Source organism: Rattus rattus, chromosome 6, assembly GCF_011064425.1.
Source record: "Rattus rattus isolate New Zealand chromosome 6, Rrattus_CSIRO_v1, whole genome shotgun sequence".
In the NCBI taxonomy this organism is placed as follows: Eukaryota; Metazoa; Chordata; class Mammalia; order Rodentia; family Muridae; genus Rattus; species Rattus rattus.
The window spans coordinates 151,126,227-151,146,271 of NC_046159.1; the positions used below are offsets into that span (position 1 = coordinate 151,126,227).

At 47.5% G+C, this 20,045-nt stretch overlaps 1 protein-coding gene across 3 annotated transcripts in view; it reads right to left on the reverse strand.

Moving 5' to 3' along the window:
- Positions 1-20,045, reverse strand: part of Slc26a5 (solute carrier family 26 member 5) — a 39,466-nt gene that overhangs the window by 16,105 nt on the left and 3,316 nt on the right. For 2 of the 3 annotated variants that reach the window (XM_032905320.1, XM_032905319.1), the window contains exons 3-7: positions 17,007-17,117; positions 14,173-14,339; positions 13,513-13,677; positions 10,755-10,907; positions 7,918-8,000 (exon numbers count right to left, since the gene is read on the reverse strand). In XM_032905320.1, coding sequence (XP_032761211.1) covers positions 7,918-8,000; positions 10,755-10,907; positions 13,513-13,677; positions 14,173-14,339; positions 17,007-17,117 — 679 coding nt within the window. The remainder of the gene's footprint in view (positions 1-7,917; positions 8,001-10,754; positions 10,908-13,512; positions 13,678-14,172; positions 14,340-17,006; positions 17,118-20,045) is intronic. The other variant, XM_032905321.1, reaches the window with a different exon arrangement.

The window sequence follows — 20,045 nt, forward strand, 5'->3', positions numbered from 1 at the left end:
CTATCTGATAACTATCCAATAAAATATGTATATTCAAAGTTCAATAGCCTGATAGGCTATGAGACTATAATCAGTCTTCAACCCCGTCAGAAATCTTTGACTGACCAAATATCTATATACATAGGAAGTCAAACATGGCTTCCAGAACTGAGAGGTTGTAGAGACAAATCTCCACTAGCACAGTCCCCTATTAGCAACATGTGAGCACAAGTCTTCAGCCTCTGGCCCAAAATCAACTGACAGACTGTTGAAATGCAGATTTTGAAGGGCTGATCACCCTGTCTTGGCAGAGTTTGTCAGTCAACTATTCTGCTTCTTATGATCTGTGAATGAGGCATCATCAACCCAGACTTTACAGATGAGGACATAATGCACAAGGTCAAACAACTGTGGGCCCAATCAGTTCTTCCTTAAGAACACAAAACCACGAATAACCTTGTTAGCATTCTGGCTAAGCTCCACCCCCACAGTTACCTGGCAACAGCCAGGTATCCCTGACACTATAAAAGGGGCTGCTTGCCCCCTCCTCTCTCTCTTGCTCCTGCTTCCTCTTGCTCTCTCTTGTCCCTTTGTCCCTTCTCTCCCCATTCCCCTCCCTCCTCCTCTCCACATGCTCATGGCCAGCCTCTACTCCTCTCCTTCTCTAACCTTCTCTACCCTCTCTTTCTCTCTGCCCCTACTACCCTCTTACCTCCCCTCCCCACGCCCTGAATAAACTCTATTCTATATTACACCGTTATGGTCAGTCATCGTCGTGTGGCTGGTCCCTCAGAGGGAAGGAATGTGTCAGCACGGGCCTGCTGAGGCACCCCTTTCCCCAAACCTCCATAGAGCATAACCCCCCCTTCTCCTTATCCTCTCTCTATCCTTTTATAACACAACAAACTTGCCTTTTTACACCAGTATTTTCATACCGTGTCATGGTACAAGTTCAAACCCTGGCCTAAGGAAAGGAGAAAAGGAAGAGAAGGGAAATAGGCCCAAGCCTGGGTTGTTAATCCTCTTCCTCTCAATGCGCCTATTTCATAGGTGCCACCAATATCTCAAAATACAGGTTAAAAAAAATAGTTTCAGTTGTGAAGCGATTTTCCTGAGACAGAACATGGAGACTTAGTCAGGGATCTGCCTACAAACAGGGGCAGCCTGGCGGCTGGTTTAGGCCTGAAATATAGGATACTGAAGCAGGACATATTCTGAAGTGAGTTCAAGAAAGTAACCCTGGGAACGTCACCAATCAACTGCCACTTTCTAGGGCCTGAAGGGTCTGCTTTCTTATGAGTGCATATTGCTAAGCACAACCGTTAGCTTCAGACCCAGCGCCAGCCGTTCCTCTCACGCTTTCGGGTGTAACTACTTCTCCATCTAGATGTGGCTTTCTGCTGAATCTGGGCTGGCCTTCAGGTTTGCTGTTACGGCTTGCATTTGTGGCACTGGTTCGAAAGCTGTGGTGCCCTTACGAGTGAGGCCTGGTGTCTTAGGGTTTTACTGCTGTGAACAGACACCATAACCAAGGCAACTCTTATAAGGGACAACATTGAATTGGGGCTGGCTTACGGTCTCAGAGACTTAGTCCATTATCACCATGGTGGCACATGGTGGCATGCAGGCAGACAGGGTGTTGGAGAAGTACTCGAGCGCTCTATATCTTGATCCACACTGGATGTAGCTTGAGCTTGTGAGACCTCAAAGCCTGTCCCCCACAGTGACACACTTCCTCCACAAGACTACACCTACTTCAACAAGGCCACACCTCCTCACGGTGGCACTCTTACAAGGCCAAGCCTTTACACACATGAGTGTATGGGGACCATGCCTGTTCCACACCTGGCCAGCAGAGGCAAGGCCTTGAAAGCTCTCTCTACCCCTGGTTCGGGCCTCAGCTGCTCTGCCTCTCCGTCCATTGTGAGGAGTCACTGTCTCACCCTCACATCTCCACAGTAGATGGAACTGCTCTGTCTTGCCTGTCCCAAAGTGGAGTGAGAGGGACTGAGAGGGACAAAACAACTCTCCCCTTCTTTATGTTGTTTCTGCCAGGTGATATGATCACAGTCACAAAGTATGCAGAGCTGGGCATGGTGCCTCATGCCTTTGAGCCCAGCACTGGCCAGGCAGAGGCAGGCAGATTTCTTTGAGATCAAGGCCAGCCTGGTCTACAGCCAGGGTTTGTCGCACAGAGAAATGCTATCTTGAAAAACCAAAAACCAAAAACTAAAGACCAAACCAACTAACCAACCAACCAACCAACCAACCACCAAACAAACAAACAAACAACCAAGAATGGAAGAAACAGCTGTCACCAAGACAGGCCTGACTTCTCGCTACTTGGGTCCTTAGAACTGACTTTGGGGAGGAATAGGGAAGAGTTTGAAGCTTGGGCTGGATAAGTCCTAGAAGGCTGATGAGAGCTTCCTGGTTGGTTCTGCTGGGAGTTTGCAAGTCTCTAAGGAGAACTGGGCTACAGGTGCTTTGTGTTACGTTTGGCCAGGATCCTGGATATTTGGGTCCATGTTCTGAAACTACCAACGAGGCTGAACATGAAGGTAATGGGTCAATCACAGTGATGGGGGAAGCTTCGAGACAGCGGAACATTTCAGCCGAGGCAAAGTGACTCCTTGTTGCTTTTAGCCAGTTAATGAGAATTTAGATAAACACACGGGCAGATTGGCCAGAAAAAGACAGAGCTGCTACAGACAGAGCAAATGATGTAGTTACAGATGATATAGAGAATTTCGCCGTGAAAGAGAAGCCAGGGGCCATTCCATGGAACAAAAGGAAAACCAGACCCCTCTCCCTGAAGGCCCCAGGGCATTAGAAGGCAAATTTATTTGAAACTTCCATTTCAAAATCAAGAAAGAAGAAGGCATGCTCTGCAGAAAAGGGGCTGCCTAGGAAAAAGCTTTCCCAGGTCCCAGCAGGCAGGCTCTCACAGGCTACTGTGGCTGCGCCCCAGGTGGCCCCAGTTATTTCTTAAGGCTGGCAGCACAACTTGGTATCATGGACATGGTGCTGGTTTTGCAGACGTGCAGAATGCAGCAGTTTTAGGTCATTTCGGCTTCCACCAAAGTTCTAGACGGAAAAACTTGTGACGTCAAGTAATGTGTAGTCCAGATTCCCTGTTCAGCCTCTAAGCTGAACTCGAAATTAGTGATGGTTTGACTTTGCAACGCCCCGCATAGCTCATGTTTTGAACCCTCAGCCCGTAGCTTCTGGCATTTCTTTGAAGGCCATGTGCCTTTAGGAAAGAGGAAGCAGGTCAGTGGGGGAGGGACCTTGCAGGTCACCTGCACCCCTTGGTTCTCTCCCGTGCTCTCCCATCTGAGCTTGTCACCACCTGTGGAGTCAGTGGGTGCTCCTGCTGCTCCCCACCTCACCTGCTTCAGTGACCAAATCACTCCGAAACTCAGAGGACACCCTGAGCTGCTCTCCTTCTGTTTCCTTTTCTCTCTTGTCCTATGAGGTGTTTTGGTCACAGTGATCCAAAAATGTTGCCGTAACACACTTGACCCACAGAACAGAGTGAGTGACATCACTTGAGGCCTTGTAAGGCCTGGGAAGCCCTCAGCTTTCCTCTCTGAGGAAACGAGGTTTGGCTGTTCAGCTGGAGATGCCATGAGGAAAGATGCCAGCCAGCTAGCTGCTCAGGCTGCTTCCTGACTCGTCGTGTAGCCTAGGCTAGCCCCGCACTTGCTTCCCTTTCACCACAGCCTCCCAAGTGCTGGAGTACAGGTGCACCCCACCACATTTGGACACCTGTTCGGTTCTCTATAAATTTCAAGAGGATATGTTTTTGGGGACCCAAGCCTCAGAAGGTAAAATAGCCCTTCTTTTTAAAGCTAAGCTCGCACCCGTGGAAGGGGTTTCAGCGCATCCTGGTACGGGCCATAGGAGGACAGGCATCAGGAGGAGTCACTGACATGGATGTTAATGGGTGCCAACATATCTGTGTGTGTGTGTGTGTTTGTTTGTTTGTTTAAAGGAGAAAGTTAACTGTCAGGCTTTCTCGTTTAATTAAATTATTTGTAACTAGTAACTGAGTAGGATTATCTGCTGGATCCAATCAGAGGCGAGTGTTGATCATAGACCTCCCTGTTAGAGAGTCCTCATGAGGTAATGGAAAGAACACGAACTGGGTATCAGAGGAGCTGGCTCTGGGGCCAGGCTGAGCCGCAGCACTGAGCCACTGAGGCGTCTGACCCAGGACTCTCAAGTGTCAGGCTCCCCGGAGCCCTCCCCCCTCCCTCCTCCGGCACCCAGTCCTCTCAGCTTTCGCTCTCCCTGCTTGCTCTTGCTGATTGACTGTTGTGTCCGCAAAGCCCTCGGCGGGCAAGGACAACTTTTCGTTTGTGCGTTTGTAACTGCCATGTCCCTGGCACGGGGTTGGCATTAAGTAAACAGTTGCCAAGCAAAACAAATGAGGATAAATGAACTTTCACAAAAATCAGGGGCAGCGACATGTATTGTCAGTAGGTTTACTACGAGCCTCAGATGGGATGGCGGGTATACAAGTGTTTTTACAAGTTCTCAGTCTAAATTGAAAACCAAGTTATTGCCTTACTACGCTTTTACCCTGAGTCATTATAAAAATGAAACCGACTCTGTTTTGATGTTTACGGTTGGAAGCTTTGCCTCAAGTCCTGGCTCATGGAAGTCTGTCTGTGTGAGGTGCTTTGTCTCTCTGCCCCCCTGGAAACTCCTGTTGGATGCAGCCTCATGGAGCATGACATCTCCTCTCTGTGCCCAACATCTGGGCACATGGCTGGAGAAGAGAAGGGAGAAGGGAGAGAGAGAGAGAGAGAGAGAGAGAGAGAGAGAGAGAGAGACAGAGAGAGAGAGAGAGAGGGACAGATACAGAGAGAGAGAGAGGAGACAAAGACAGAGAGAGAGAGACAGAGAGACAGAGGTAAATAGAGAGACAGAGACAGAGAGAGAAAGAGACAGAGAGGGGGGGCTGCAGAGAGGATTGGCCAGAGTCAGGGAGAGACAGGTGGAGGTAGAGACTCCCTCTTGTCTTTTAAATGTAAAAGAATTAATTCTTAAAAATGTGTAATTAGATAATGTAGAGGAGGCAAAGAAGAAACCAGCATAGAAACCACAAGTGGAAAGCCCCCTGGGGTGAGCCCTGGAACTCCTAGCTAGCCAGCCTGCCTTAGATGCCTGCCATGTGTGTCACCCCCAGCCCTCCCTGTATTGTCCTCTGCAGTCTCACAGCCATCACAGGGCCAAGTGTGGACTACCACACTCACGGCAGATGGGACACGTAGGGTTTTGAGAGGAGAAGGCATCTGCCCAAGGATGTACAGCAAAAGGCTCAGGCTAGAATTCAGGTCTCTGATCTAAAACCCTGTGTCACTCAAGGAGAGATTTTTTTAAAATGGTTTAAAGACAAGAAAAACCTTACTCCCAGCTGTCGGTGGGATTGAAAAATCTGGCAGCTGCTCTAGATAACAGTATGGAGGTCCTTAAAAAACAACTCAAAATACCATCAGTGTCTCAGATACTTTTTCTGATGTGGTGACAAGATTTTCTAATAAAAGACAACATAAGGAAGGGTTTATTTTGCTTGTAGCTCACGTATCGTCCACTACAATGGGGAATTCTAGACAGCAGGAAATTGAGGTAGCTAGTCCCATTGTGGATGCAGTCAGGAGGCAAAGATGATGATGTGTGGTGTGTGTAGCCCACTTTCCCCTTTGTATACAGTCCAGGATCACAGCAAAGGGGATGGTGCTTCCCACAGTGGGCAGGTCTTCCCACTTCAATCTAATCTAGAAAAATCCCCATGCCCGAAGGCCCATCTTCCAGGTGATTCTAGATTCCATCCTGTTGATAATTGAGGTTAATCATCATATTGGGTAATCCCAAGAGAACTACTGAAAGACTGACCTGCATATCGGTGCCCAAGGTACAGCTATTCACAAGAGCTAAGCGGTGGGTACCAATGATTATCCATTGATGGATGAACGGAGGAACACAGTATAGGGTATACACACAGGGGAATATCACTCAGCCTTTGAAAAGGGAAGAACAGATGTGGCCACCTCCTGTCACCAGGCAGGATTTCAGTGGTGGGAGGGGGACACCAACCCACCGACAAAACCTTTGACCCCAAATCTGACTTCCTATAAGATGTACGGGGACAAAGATGGAGCAGAGATCCAGGGATTGGCCAACCAATGGCTGGCCCAGCTTAAGACCCACCCCATGGGGGAGAGCCAACCCCTGGCACTATTAATGATATTCTGATATACTTGCAGACAGGAGCCTAGCATAACTGTCTCCTGAGAGGCCTCACCCAGCAGTGGATGGAAACAGATGCAGAGACTCACAGCCAAACATTAGGTAGAGCTCAGGAAGTCTCGTGGAAGAATCAGGGAAAGGATTGAGTGAGCCGGAGGAGTCAAGGACAACACGAGACCTACAGAGTCAACTAACCTGGGCCCATGGGAGCTCCCAGAGACTGAACCGCCAATCAAAGAGCACGGAGGGCTGGATCCAGGCCCCTACACATTCGTAGCAGACATGCAGCTTGCTCTTCATGTGGGTTCCCTAACAACTGGATCAGGGTCTGTCTCTAACTCTGTTGCCTGCCCCTGGATCCCTGTCCTGTAACTAGACCGTCTCATCTGGCCTCAGTGGGAGAGGATGTGCCTAGTCCTGCTGCAATCTGATGTGTCAAGGCAGGTTGGTGCCCATGGTAGGCCTTCCCTTCTCAGAGGCGAAGGGGAGAGGATAGTGTGGGAGGGGCTCGTAAGGGTGGGACCGGGAGGAGATGGTGGCTGTGATGGGGATGTAAAGTGAATAGATACAGAGAGAGAGAGAGAGAGAGAGAGAGAGAGAGAGAGAGAGAGAGAGAGAGGAAGAATGTGCTGTCCTGTGTCCCATTATGGATAAACCTTGAGGGCACTGGGCCAAGTGAAATAAGCCAATCCCCCAAAAGATGAGTGCTGTGTGATCATTGATAACAAAGATACCGAGAACAGTCAAATCCATGTAGCAAAAACCTGAATTGCAGTTACCAGGGGCCGAGAGACGGAGAGCAAAGGTACGGATGCCCAATAAGTGTAGAGCTCAGATCAGCAAGACGAACGTGCGCGGACATCTGTTTCACAGTATGAATATGGTCGCCACTACTGAACTGAGTGTTTACAGGAGCTTAGTGGGGCTGGAGAGATGGCTCAGTGGCTGAGAGGTTAATTCTTCTGTGGAGCTGAGGAGTTTGACTCCCAGCACCCGGGCCAAGTGCCTTACAATCTCCTGCAGCAATAGCTCCAGGGAATCCAAAGCCCTCTTCTGGCCTCCATAGATACTTGAACATGTATACATGAACACACACACCATGCACACACACACACACACACACACACACACATACATCACACACACACATCACACACACACACACACATGAAATCTTTTTAAAAAAATGGTTAGAAATAAAATCTTTCATTTTTTTTCTGGTATGCTATCCTACTCCCACTAGACAGGGTCTTACTATGTAGTCCTGGCTATCCTGGAACCTGCTATGTAGACCAGGATGGCCCTGAACTCACAGAGATCTACCTGTCTCCTGTGTGCTGTGATTACAGGTCTGTGCTATCTCTTCCAGTTGCTACAAGTTTTAACTAACACATACACACATACACACACACATACACACACACACACACACATATACACACATATACACACACATATACACACACATACACACATACATCCACACATACACACACATACACACACATACACACACATATACACACACATATACACATACACACACATACACAACACACACACACACACACACACACACACTCATGCCTATAAAGTCTCCAGCTGTCCGATATGTATAGAAAAGGTGATTTTTTTCATGCAACATTTGAGATATTCACTCTTCTTTGGCTGTTTTCTTACCCCAGAGGAAGTGTCCCAACAACATCCACACTGTAGGACTCGTGCAAGTTAAACCCTGCAGAAATGCCGGTCCCCATCACCACCTACAACAGACACAGAACCAAACACAGCTGAGAGACGAACGCTGACACATGACAAAAGCAAGGCTCAGTTTGTCTCACAGGAGATCTGTCCTCACTTCTCAGTGTTCACAGTAGGGTCTTCAGCTGCCAGCCAATTCCTCTCTGACTTTACCCCACAAAGGGCCCACAGCTCAAGGCCAGAACCCGTTTTTCTTATTTGCTGTTTCCAGGCGAGGCATTTGGTTAGATGACTGCAGCTGGGGGAGGCCATCACTAGGGTTGGCCTTGAGTTTGGGGCAGGAATGTCGGCCATACTAAGTGTGAGGTGAGGGTGCTAAACTCACATATCACCATGGAACTCACATTTGTTTCAGAATTCTTCTGCTGCTGTCCCTGCCTCTGGGAAAGCAGTGTGGGGATGGCCAGAAGCCTCCCAGAGGGGCACAGGTTCAGAGTACACATATAGCATGTCACTTGGAGTGGTGCTCCTGAGGCCAGGCTGCACGGTCAGAACCTAGATTTACATGAGTTACAAAGCACGACCTTCAAGCAGACAAACACGGCAGAAGGTGTGATAGCTTCTCCCTTCATCCTCGGCAACTATGGCTTCCATAACTTTTGGGATGGGCTATCCAGAAGAGAAGGAAGGAGGGCACTGGGGATGGCAGCTCCTCCAGGGGTGGCCTCTGTATAACTGCTGGTAAGGCCAGCTTGTTTCTGTTAGACACAGCAGACTCAGGGGTACCAGTAGCTTTGCTCCCTCCAGTGAGATGGCTCTGTAACGGTGAGGGCATTTGTACCTGTCAACTAGAAAGGAATCTGTTGTACATCTTAAACCGGAGGGATGCCTAGAATATTTAAGCTCATAGAACAAATACGGTTCAAGGCTCGCTTTTATGATGGTGGTAACTCATTACCAAACCATCTGACATGAAGAGATGTATCACCGAATGCAAAACTCAAGACAAATTTATAATAAAACATAGACTGCATGCTTAAAAAGAACCATGAAGTGTGTGTGTGTGTGTGTGTGTGTGTGTGTGTGTGTGTGCGCGCACTCAAGTACATGCCACACTGTGTAAGTAGAAATCAGAGGACAATTTTGGGGAGTTACTTTTCTCTTTCTACCGTGTGGGGCCTGGGGATAGAACTCAGATTGTCTGGCCATCGCATCTGCCTAGGAGAGAGGTTTAAAAGGCTCTGTGAAGGTATTATTGAAAGAGTGTAATTTCGGGGTTGGGGATTTAGCTCAGTGGTAGAGCGCTTGCCTAGGAAGCGCAAGGCCCTGGGTTCGGTCCCCAGCCCCGAAAAAAAAAAAGGAAAAAAAAAAAAAAAGAAAGAGTGTAATTTCAATGATGGTTGTGGAGAGCCACTCCCTGGGGAAGCAGGAAGGGGTCTTTAAAAGGAATCTGGGCAGTGGGCAGAACTGGTGCCCAACGTAGGACGACCACTTGCATGGTTTATGTCCTCAGCGAGCTTTGCTGCCCTTCGCCTGGCACAGCTGTCCCATCTCTCTTGCTGTTCTAAGAAGAAGCTGGAATCCTGCACCAGCTCCTAGCCACAGAAGGGGTTCTGAAATTGTCAGGTCTCTTTTGCCCTTTCACTTTCTAAGAAAGGGCCAGAATATGGCTCAGGGCAGACATATTTCTAGCGCAGAAAGTCCCAATGAGATTCTAAGCACAGAATAAACGGAAAAAAAGATACTTGTGGGACTTTGCTAAGACCAAGGCAAGGAGTTCTTTATGAGCCACATCAGACAGTTGTTTTCCCAGCTGGAGCTTTTCTGCTTCCAAATTTGTATCAAATATATGTTACTTTTGTTGCTCTTTTTCTTTCTTTTAAAAAACCAAGTTCTCCCTATGTACCCCAGGCTAGCCTTGAAAGCATGATCCTCCTGAGTCAGCTTCCCAAAGGCTGAGATTACAAGCACATACAGGCTGACGCCTGTGATTTTTTTGGAAAAAAATAAATCTTTGTGGGTTCCAAAGTTTCAATTCAGGAATCCACTGAGCAAGCCACTGAGGATTTAAAGGCTGGGGGGAAACAGCTGTGTAGACTCCTAGTAGGAGGCAGGACAGTTTGAACATCTGTTCAGACCATGTTCCTTCTGAAACTGTCACATTGTCACAAAACCTGGGTGCTCTGTGGATGCTCTCTGTGAAGAGGAGTGCAGAAGTGGCGTTCATTCTGACTCCAGGGCTGCAGCTGTGGAAGGCCTACTCCAGGCGCACATCCATGAACAAACCACTGTGGTCATTTAAGGACCTAGTATTGTTTATTTCGATTTATCTGCACATTTCTTTTTTATAAAATGGTACTAATTTTTCAGTCATGAATATGTTGTGAGACATTTGGACTTGACTTATGTGAGGCCCTGAGACATTTTCTTTCAGTCTAGGAGCACCAGAAAACAAAGAAAATTGGGGAGATTTTGACTTTTCAAAGTGGAAGTCACCTTATTATAGTAAGTAAAGGTATTGACGTTATCATGGTTAATTAAAATACTGCGTGATATTTAAAAAAAAAAACAGATAATAAAAAGAAAACCCAAATTCTTCCACATCCCATCTTTCATAGGCAACCAATGTTAAAATGTGCATTTATTTGTATCTATGCTTAGGTTTTAAAGGTCATCCATATCTTCATTTTACAGCATTTTTCTTTTTACAATTTTTTTTTTTAGTTGTTCTGCAGGACAGAGATGGGGACCCTCCAGCTCCTTGTCCCCCATCACTGGCTTCAGAATCCCCTGCGGGATCAGGCGCTCGTACTTACAGCAAAGAACTCTAGAGGAATGGGCGCTGGCAGTTTCTCTTTAAATCTCTCATTAAACTCCTTGCCACCCAACAGCAAACCAAAAACCATGAGGCCGACGCCTAGGGAACACACGTTGAGGTTTTTAACATTCTGCAGCACAGCCACCGTACTCTGTAACACAGTGAACACGGGACGTTTACGTCAAGCAACGAACGGCTCCTGGATCACATGAGTCAACACGCGTGAGGTCCCCAGACAGGCAGTCCACAGAGACAAGGGCGACAGAGGCTAGCAGGGCTGGGTGGAGAGAAAGGGTTGGGAACTTTCTGAGTGGGAAGCTACCTCCCCGTTGCTCAGGAAGGTTCCAGAATGGAGGGCGACCACAGCTTTGTGGTCAAAAGAATGCACTGTGTATTTAAAAGTCATGTGGGGGGGGTTGGGGATTTAGCTCAGTGGTAGAGCGCTTGCCTAGCAAGCACAAGGCCCTGGGTTTGGTCCTCAGCTCGGGGGGGGGCGGGGGGAGAATTAAAAGTCGTGTGAACCGCGAGTTGTGTTTTGTTACGCACTTTTAAAATACCGATTGAGTCTGTGTGTATGCCCGAGTGTGTGTACTTGAACAACGCGCATACGGGAGCCTGTGAAGGTCAGAAGTGGTCATTGGATCTCCTGGCGCTGGGGTGACAGGCAGTTGTGAGGCACCACTGGGTGCTAGAAATCAAACCCAGGTCTCCTGCAGGGGCAGAAGAGGCTCTTGACTGCCGAGGGACCTCTCAGCCTAACTTCCTGTCAGGTATAGTTTAACACAGGAAAAAAAAAATTCAAAATAATCCCAATGAGCCTCAGCTTAAAAGGGACGTGAGTTGAAGAAGTTGAAGAAGTTTAAGAAGTTTAAGAAGAAATTGTCACGAGAAGTTGATAGTGAAGCCAGGCAGGCTTTGCGGCCAGGGAAAGATGTTTAGAAAGAAGCCCAGGAGAGGTAGAGAAGAAAGCTACTTAGTTATAGCTTAGGGCTATGGTCTGGATGCCCCAAATATAATCATTTCATCTGACACCAACAGAAGAGAGAGGCCCCCACACCTGGGCTGCACAGCCTAGGCCGCATGCAGGCGCAGGCTGCACGTTCTCTGGGACGAGTCATTCTGAGAAGTCTCAGAGTCTGAGGTGTGTTTCCACTTGTCACAAGAAATCAGTAACTTATGGGATATCTTTACAGTTTGATTCCAGTATTGTCAACTGAGGGTTCAAATGTAAATGTCAGCACCTCAAAATGGCTGTTCCGGAACCTTAATGTAAAGGTGTCTGTACTTTCTGAGCTCTCTGCTCCCCTCTTTGTAGCATTTAACATACTTGTAGTAAGCTGAACAACTCATGGGCTACCACAGCTATCTTCCCATTGGACTGCCAGCTCCAAGGCCAGGCCGAGTCTACTCAGATCACCATCCTGCCTAGAGAAGGGTCTGGCATGCACAGGCCTGCAGAGGCTATGGCTGAGGGTCTGAAAATGTCCTTTGTAGTAGTCAACTGGCTACAATTACTTCAGGGGCCATTTAGAAATGCATTTTTTTCTTGGATTCTAAACATACAGGTTTTGTAGTACTAGTTGGTTTTTTTTTCTTTTTTCTTTTTTTTTTTTTTTCTTTTTTTTTTCTTCTTTTTTTTTTTTTTTTTTTTTGGCTGAGAACCGAACCCAGGGCCTTGAGCTTGCTAGGCAAGCGCTCTACCACTGAGCTAAATCCCCAACCCTTAGTTGTTTTGTTTTTAACCTCTCTCTCTCTCTCTCTCTCTCTCTCTCTCTGTGTGTGTGTGTGTGTGTGTGTGTGTGTGTGCGCACACGGATGAGCGTGTGCATGTGTTCATGTTTCTGTGTGCCCGATGAATCCGCAAGGGGCCATTGCACCTCCTGGGGCTGGAGACACAGGTGGTTATGCTGCCTGAGGTGGGTGCTAGGTGTTGAACCCTGGTACTCTGCACCAGTAACAAGTGCTCTTAAGATCTGCGACACCTCTCCTGTCCCCCTTCAGGATTTGGGGAACTGTTCTGTGAGTGATTTTTAGCTATATCGGATTGTGTGAAAAAAATGTTGAATTTAAGAATTTGTTATCAACGTCATATAATAAACTTTAATTTGGTCAGTTATTTTTGCTATGCTCTTGCAATCCATTTTGCTTTCTCTGTGGTCTACACATGTTTTATTAAACCCATTGCTTATGTTAGTTAAACCACTTACAGCCTTACTTATTTTTGCCTGCTTGAATAGGCAGCCTTTAAGAGAGATGTACTTTCCTATTATGTCTTTTATTTGTTTGTTTTTTTGAGACGGTCTCACTACAAAGCCCCAGCTGACCAGGAAGTCACTACGTAGAGTAGGCTTGCCTCAGACTCACAGAAATCTGCCTGCTTCTGCTTTCCAAGTGCTGAGATTAAATGTGCAGAGCGCCACACTCAGCTTCCTATTATATCATAAAGTATTATTAATATCTGCACCCCTCTCTCCCAAGAACCTAATTTTCTCTTAAAATCTATCTACCTCTGCACCTAATTAGAGTGACTGGTGCAGCCACTGATAGGAACCTAAGCACAAATTCCTTCTAATCAGTTAGAATCACATATCCACAACGTGGATGTCCGGGTCTAATCATGGTTGCAGCCGTCTTCCCAGAAAGCCTTAGAATAACTAAGTCTTCTCCTTTGAAGCCTTGAAGGTAAAAGATACATAGAAGCGAACAGGATTAGGGGTGGGGAGCCAGAACCAGGGAGTCACGAGTCTCTTACTTACATACACCACTGAGAAGATCCCGCTGTACCGCTTCGTTTTGACCCCAAACAGGTATTTTAACATGGAGGTGAACACGTGCACGGCCGCCGCCGTGGTAAAGCCTCGCACCAGCGGCTCCGTGAGGTATATGGCCACAAATCCAAACCTACAGACACCTAGGCAAAACTAGGTTTTTAAAAAAAACGACAGAGGAACAAAACAAGTGGCGTGGTGAGTCAGGAAATGACAACCAACGGGAAACCTGTGCATTTCTCTCTACGCTATTGACTAACCCCGTAGACCTGTGCAGCAGCTAGCATCACTGGTTATAAAGAGCGTGACGCTAACCCAGGCTTACACCCTGCTGGGAGGGGCTCACTCATGCAGACCATGCTTCATACACACGCCTTTGCCTCCAAGCCCCCAAGGGAGGCCTCTTCCCCAAACCACCCGCTCCCTCAAACTCCTTTTGCTTTCAGATCACTCAAGGGAAGCTCGCTAGGCATTCTTAGTCACAGCTAGAGCACCGGCGAGCAGGTAGTGGAAGCGTCTGGAGCCCTCAGTTCTGGAGTTTTGCTGTCTGCCTCTGCCCGCACACTGTGAGACCAGCTGAGAGAATTCATTAGGCGTTTATTCCATGGATGGACAGACAGAGTCCATCTCCCCACACTGCAGTCTCACCTGAATGATTCCTGAAAGTAGGGTAACGGACATGGCGACTTTGACCCTTAACGCATCTCTGGCTTCCGTCCCATTGGTTGCATTTACTCCTCCTGGGATAACGATGTCATCCGGTACCAAGCGGACAGCCACACCTCCGATCATCAAGCTAATAACAGCAAAAGGACCTGAAACAGAGGCAGGGGAGTAAGCTCTGATCAGAAGCTCGAGGGTTGAAGCCACTGATGCGATCATCAGGAGTGACCTCTGCTCAGGGGCCTATGACTTAATTTTAACCAAGATAATGAAGCAGCAGGACCCCTGAGTGACTTCTGGGATCTGCACACTCACAGATAAGCACCAGAGAAAACAGGAAGGCGAGGCACGCAGGCTTGTCTCTTCCACAGAAGGGCTGTATATACCTGTTTCCCACCCAGAAGGCTGGGAGTGGATGTTGTTAACAGCCTGGTCATGTGTGTATCTTTAGGACTGGGACACACCCGAACCCCCCTGAAATATTACACTTACTCAAAAGTCTTCCCTCCTAGACTTTTATCTTGAACTTTGCTCCTCACTCAATAGTTAGGAGAGATGTCACATATACTGTGTTACCTGGTGATGTCTATGCTATCTACATGACTGAGAACATACCAGGTCCTAGGCACTTAAGCCATAGAACCCATCCCATGTACTCTGCAAAGGAGTTTTGATGTAGCCATGCCTTAATATTTATTGTATGTGTGGGGTTGTTAGTTAATAATTGTTACCAAATTGTACTGCACTTAAGTATGTCTAAAGTAAACTTCCTAGTGTTAGACTCTAGACATTTGAGCCAGCTCTGGTAACTAAGTCATGCTGAACCTGATTTCCTTTTTGCCTCATGTGGCCCACTTCTCTGCAGGCTGGCTGTAGCATTTGCAGGGACCTCCTCAGTGATGCTGCAGGGTTTTGGAATGGCTCAGTTGGTAACATGTCTGCACTGGCAGTTTGAGGACTTGAGTTAGGATCTATAGAAGTCACATAGAATCTTGCTTGTCTGGAACCCTAGTGCCGGGGGAGGGAATGGTGAAGATAAGTGGATCCTTACAGCTCACTTGTCAACTAGTCCAGGCAGCCAGTACATACTGGGGTCAGTGAGAGACTTTGCCTCAAGATATGAGGTGGAGAGAAATAGCAGAAGACACCTGACATTCACCTCGATATCTATATCTATATCTATAGATATAGATATAGATATATTCATGTATGTGCATGCACGCACACACACACACACACATACACACACACACCCCTATATGATAGAAAGAAGTAGGCATTTGCTTCATAGCTCATGTATGTCAATCACAGGACTACTACGGGAGTCAGGTTTTTCTTTCTGGTGGGTCACAGGGATTGAACTCAGGTCATCAGTCATTGAGACACATGTAGGGATGATCTTGTGTACTCTGTGTGGAAGCATCACCTGTCAATAAAAAGCTGATGGCCTATTAGCAAGAGGCAGGAAGTAGAAGGTGGGAGTTCTGGTAGAGAGACTGGAACTCTGGGAGAGAGATTCCCCACCACCACCACCTGGGAGGAGGTTGGATGCGTGAAACTGAGGAGAAGTAACCAGCCATGTGGCAGACATAGAATAGATTAAACAGGTTATATAAGTTACAAGCTAGTTATGGCCTAATATTGAACATAAGTAAGTCTCTGAGTCATTATTCGGGAACAGAGGCGAGGGTGGAAAAGCCCACAGTTACAGACAGGCTCCTGAGTCATTTTACTGGCTCAAAAGCTTCAAAACCTCTGCTGGAACCTAGGTCACCATGTGTGAGAAAGCTAAAGCAAGGCCATGTGGACAGTTCCTGAGACCGCATGGATAAAAGATGAAAGGGGGTGGTGATGGCTGGAGAGATGGCTCAGTGGTTAAGAGCACTGACTGCTCTTCCAGAGGTCCTGAGTTCAAATCCTACAACCACATGGTGGCCCACAACCATCTGTAATGAGATCTGATGTCCTCTTCTGGTGTGTCTGCAGACAGCTACAGTGTACTTATAAATTAATCTTCAAAAAAAAAAAAAAGATGAAGGGGAAGAGAAGGAGAAGAAAGGGAGGGGCTAGGAGAGGGGGGGGAGTTGCCTGGGTAAGTCCTTCTGAAATGCTGGCCTCTTCTTGACTTTAGAAGAGATAGTAACATGACTTCTTTTCACGAATCCCGTTTATTTACAAATTTTAAATTTATATTCTTGAAAGCAATACACAATATAAGCTTCTAACGTTGGGCGGCATTTGTCACCAAGCAATAGATATCTGAAACACTGTACAAGTGTGTTCGCTGCTCCTGGCCTCACGAAGCTCTGATATAATTAAATTCCACGAATCCGTTCCCAAATGCGCTGCAGAGAGAACGTGGAGAACCTGGGGCTTAAAGTATGATGAAGACACACGTACGCCCGATGGGATTAGAAACCCTGAGCATCGCTATTAAAACAAATAAGAAGGAAAACCAGACACGAGCCAAGTGTGCTATGAAATAAAGCGCTAATCTCGTTGTATAGCATCCAGTAATTGCTCTCTTAAGCAAGAAAGCTGCCCATGTAATTAACCCAAGATTATAAGAATGCTATTAATTTTAGAAATCTTGGAGAAGCGTGAGGGGGATTAGAAGAGGAGGAAGGAGAGGGAACATGCTGGAGAATGAACCTGGTCGGGGCAGGATCTTGACTACCCACATACAGCCTCAGCAGAGTGCAGTGGCGTTTTGGAAACAACACACAGTCAGAGAAGGCAATTAAAGCAATAGTGACAATCACATGCAAAGCTTGGAGGAGTCGCTTTGGGCTAGGTCGCCCAATATCAGTTTTTTTTACCTATAGATATGTGTCTGGAGGTTCCAAAGAAACAGTACATGATAACAGGGTAAAACGAGGAGTACAGGCCGAACACCGGAGGTACAGCTGCCAGCATCGCGAAGGCTAAGCCTGCAGGACCAGAGAGCAGACATGGCGTCATGGCGAGCAAACGGCAGAGCATTCCTTTTCTCTCCTTGGTTTCTGAGGAGCGTGTGGTACCCACCTTAATGTAAGTGTGTGGGTCCGGCCCGCCTTCCCTTCTGCCTCAACCCCACAAACAATCTGGTGTCTGCATAGTCCAGGCCATAGCAGGATGCTGGCTAACACCGACTGTCAACGTGACAGGATCTAGACTCACGGAAGAGAAGCCTCTAGGCTAGCTGGTGAGGGATTGACTATATGGATGAGGTCAGTCGAGGTGGGAAAACCATTCAAAATGTGGGTTGTACCGTTCCCCAGGTCCTGGACTGATTTAAGGAAGCCAGTTGAGCAGCAGTGTTCATCTCCCCCTGCTTCCTGACCGTAGATGGAATGTGATTGGCTGCCTCAACCTCCTGCTGCTGCTAAGCTTTCCCCGCCACGGCAGACTGTGCTCTGAACTGAGCCAAAGTGAAATGTCCTTGAGGTCCTCTTGTCCCATATTTTGTCACCACAGTGAGGCAAGCAACTGAACCAGGAGGTTTGCCTTGTCACCTCCCGTCTGCGTGGGTGGGCTTTTCTGCCTTCGGCCACAGGTGAGAGTAGAAAGATGTCTCTTGACAGATACAGTCTGGTACCGGCTCACCTGGATGGTGCTGTCCCTAATGGCTTGCTTGAGGATTCTCTCAGGACCCCTTTGATCTCAGCATCCACACAGGAATATTTCCTGGCCTATGCGTTCTCCTCCACCTGACACCTAGGCCCCTTCACTTGCTGCTCATCAGAAGTTAGGGTCTCCCAGACTCCCCTGCTGCCGTCTGCTCATTCTGTATGTAGCCTTGAAAAGGTATCTCCCAAGTGAGCCAAGCCTGGTCCACTTCCATGTTTGCAGTTTTCCAAACAGAATGATTGACACTTTATCCCACAAGTCTTTAGAAAAGCAGGTTATGCCCTTTAGGGGGCTACAATTCCTCCCCTTGGGGAGAGACGTGAATAATATCTACTTCCTCCTAAGGTCCCAGGAACGTGATTCAACCAGAGCACCCTCGGAGAAGGCAATGAGTTTATCAGGCTTACTGACAGAGCAATGGGTGAGGGTTGTGGTGGGATGTGGGTGACCTTGAAGCAGCCGCACTGTAAGTTGTGCACCCGGCCTGGCCTCCCATCTCTATCAGCCTTCCTAATGTTGTGGTGAGCCCCAAGTAGAAAATTACCTTGTTGCTACTTCATAACTGTAATTTTGCTAGGCTATGTAAATGTCTGACACGTGGCCTATCTGATATGCAATTCCCCAAAAGGGGTCAAGACCCTCAGGTTGAGAACCAATGCTCTAGCTTCTCCCAGGGACTCTGGAGCTGTGTATGAGTGGGGCAGACTTGCACGAGCTGGATGGGAGAGGTGGCCGGATATTCAGGTGAAGGTCCCATGACCCTCCCTGCCCCCTTGGTCTCAGAGGAAATATCAGCTGTGAGCAGCAGTGAGCAGGCCTGGCTGTGGTGGTCTTTGGTATACAGGCCCAGCTAGGCTCCTGAAGATGGCTGCAGTTGGTCATAGGATGTTCTTGTACAACAGCCCAGATAGTTCCGCAGCCCCAGATAGTTCACACCAGCCTTTACCTGTCAACTACTCCTACTTTTTAAAAATGGACTTTTCCAGAGCAGTTCTAGGCTCACGATAGATTAACCGGATGGTGTAGAGAGTTCCCTCACATGCTGTCCCCACTGTTAGTGCTCCCACATCACAGTGGTACATGTGCTACAAAGGGTGAACCTGCAACGAGACATCCTTATCCCCCAGAGTTTAGGCTTGGGCTCCTGTGATGTCGTGTGTCCTGTATACACCTCCCATTACAGAATGATACCGAGTAGTCCCCTTGGGCTTCCAATCCCCCATAGTCTACCCTCGTGCTCCTCCCTCCTCACAAATCCCTAGTCACCACTTATCCTTTTACTGTCTCCAGTGCATCGGAATTACATACTTCATGCCCCTTCAGACCCACAACTTTCCCTTAGAAATATGCATGTGTGTTTCTCCTGCCTTTCCATACACAGTGAACTCATTTTATTTACTACTCATCTTAGTGGTGAGTAGTGTTCCATCTTCTGGATGCGCCGTGGTTGGCTTTGGTTTTTTGCCTTTTAAACCGTTAACCTCTCGCTTCCAAGGTTTGGCCATTATGAAAATGGCTGTGTAGATGTGTGGACTTACTTGAGGTTTGTCTCTTTTTTTCTTTCTTTTTCTTCCTTCCTTCCTTCCTTCCTTCCTTCCTTCCCTTTCTTTTTTTTTTTCCTTCCTTCCTTCCTTCCTTCCTTCCTCTCTCCTTCCTTCCTTCTTTTTTCTTCCTTTCTTCCTCCTTCCTTCCTTTCTTCCTTCCTTCCTTCCTTTTTTTTCCCTCTCCTCCCGCATTCTGCTGGAGTGATGCATGGTAGGAACAACTGGCGCCATCACTCCCAGTCCTGGTTCTGACCCCTCCACTCTTGGTCCTCAGCCTGGAGATCTCAGAGAGATTTCTAGGACACCTGGAAAATGCACTGACTGTGTTTTAATTCTTCGATAGGAAAGTGACCAGCAAACCAAAGAGTCAGAAAGCATCCCTGCTTCATATGCAATGGTGCAGTCACGCTAGTCCTGGTCCTTAAAAAGTCATTTCTAGCAAAAAAAAAAAAAAAAAAAAAAAAAAAAAAAAAATGGGCACCATAGAGAGATCCGAGTGGCATGCCAAGGTTCTGGCTGGGGAGGGGCGGCCCCTGCTCCCTACTGCCCCCTCCTGGTGTCATCTCCAGGAGCAATCACCCCAGGACTAATACCTGTCCTGCTTTTCTGTCCATTTTCCTAAACCAGGGCTTTTCTGGAACATTCTAGAGACACTGTCATCATGATGGCATGGGGTCAAAGGCCAGCAAGCCGCTAGCATCCTAT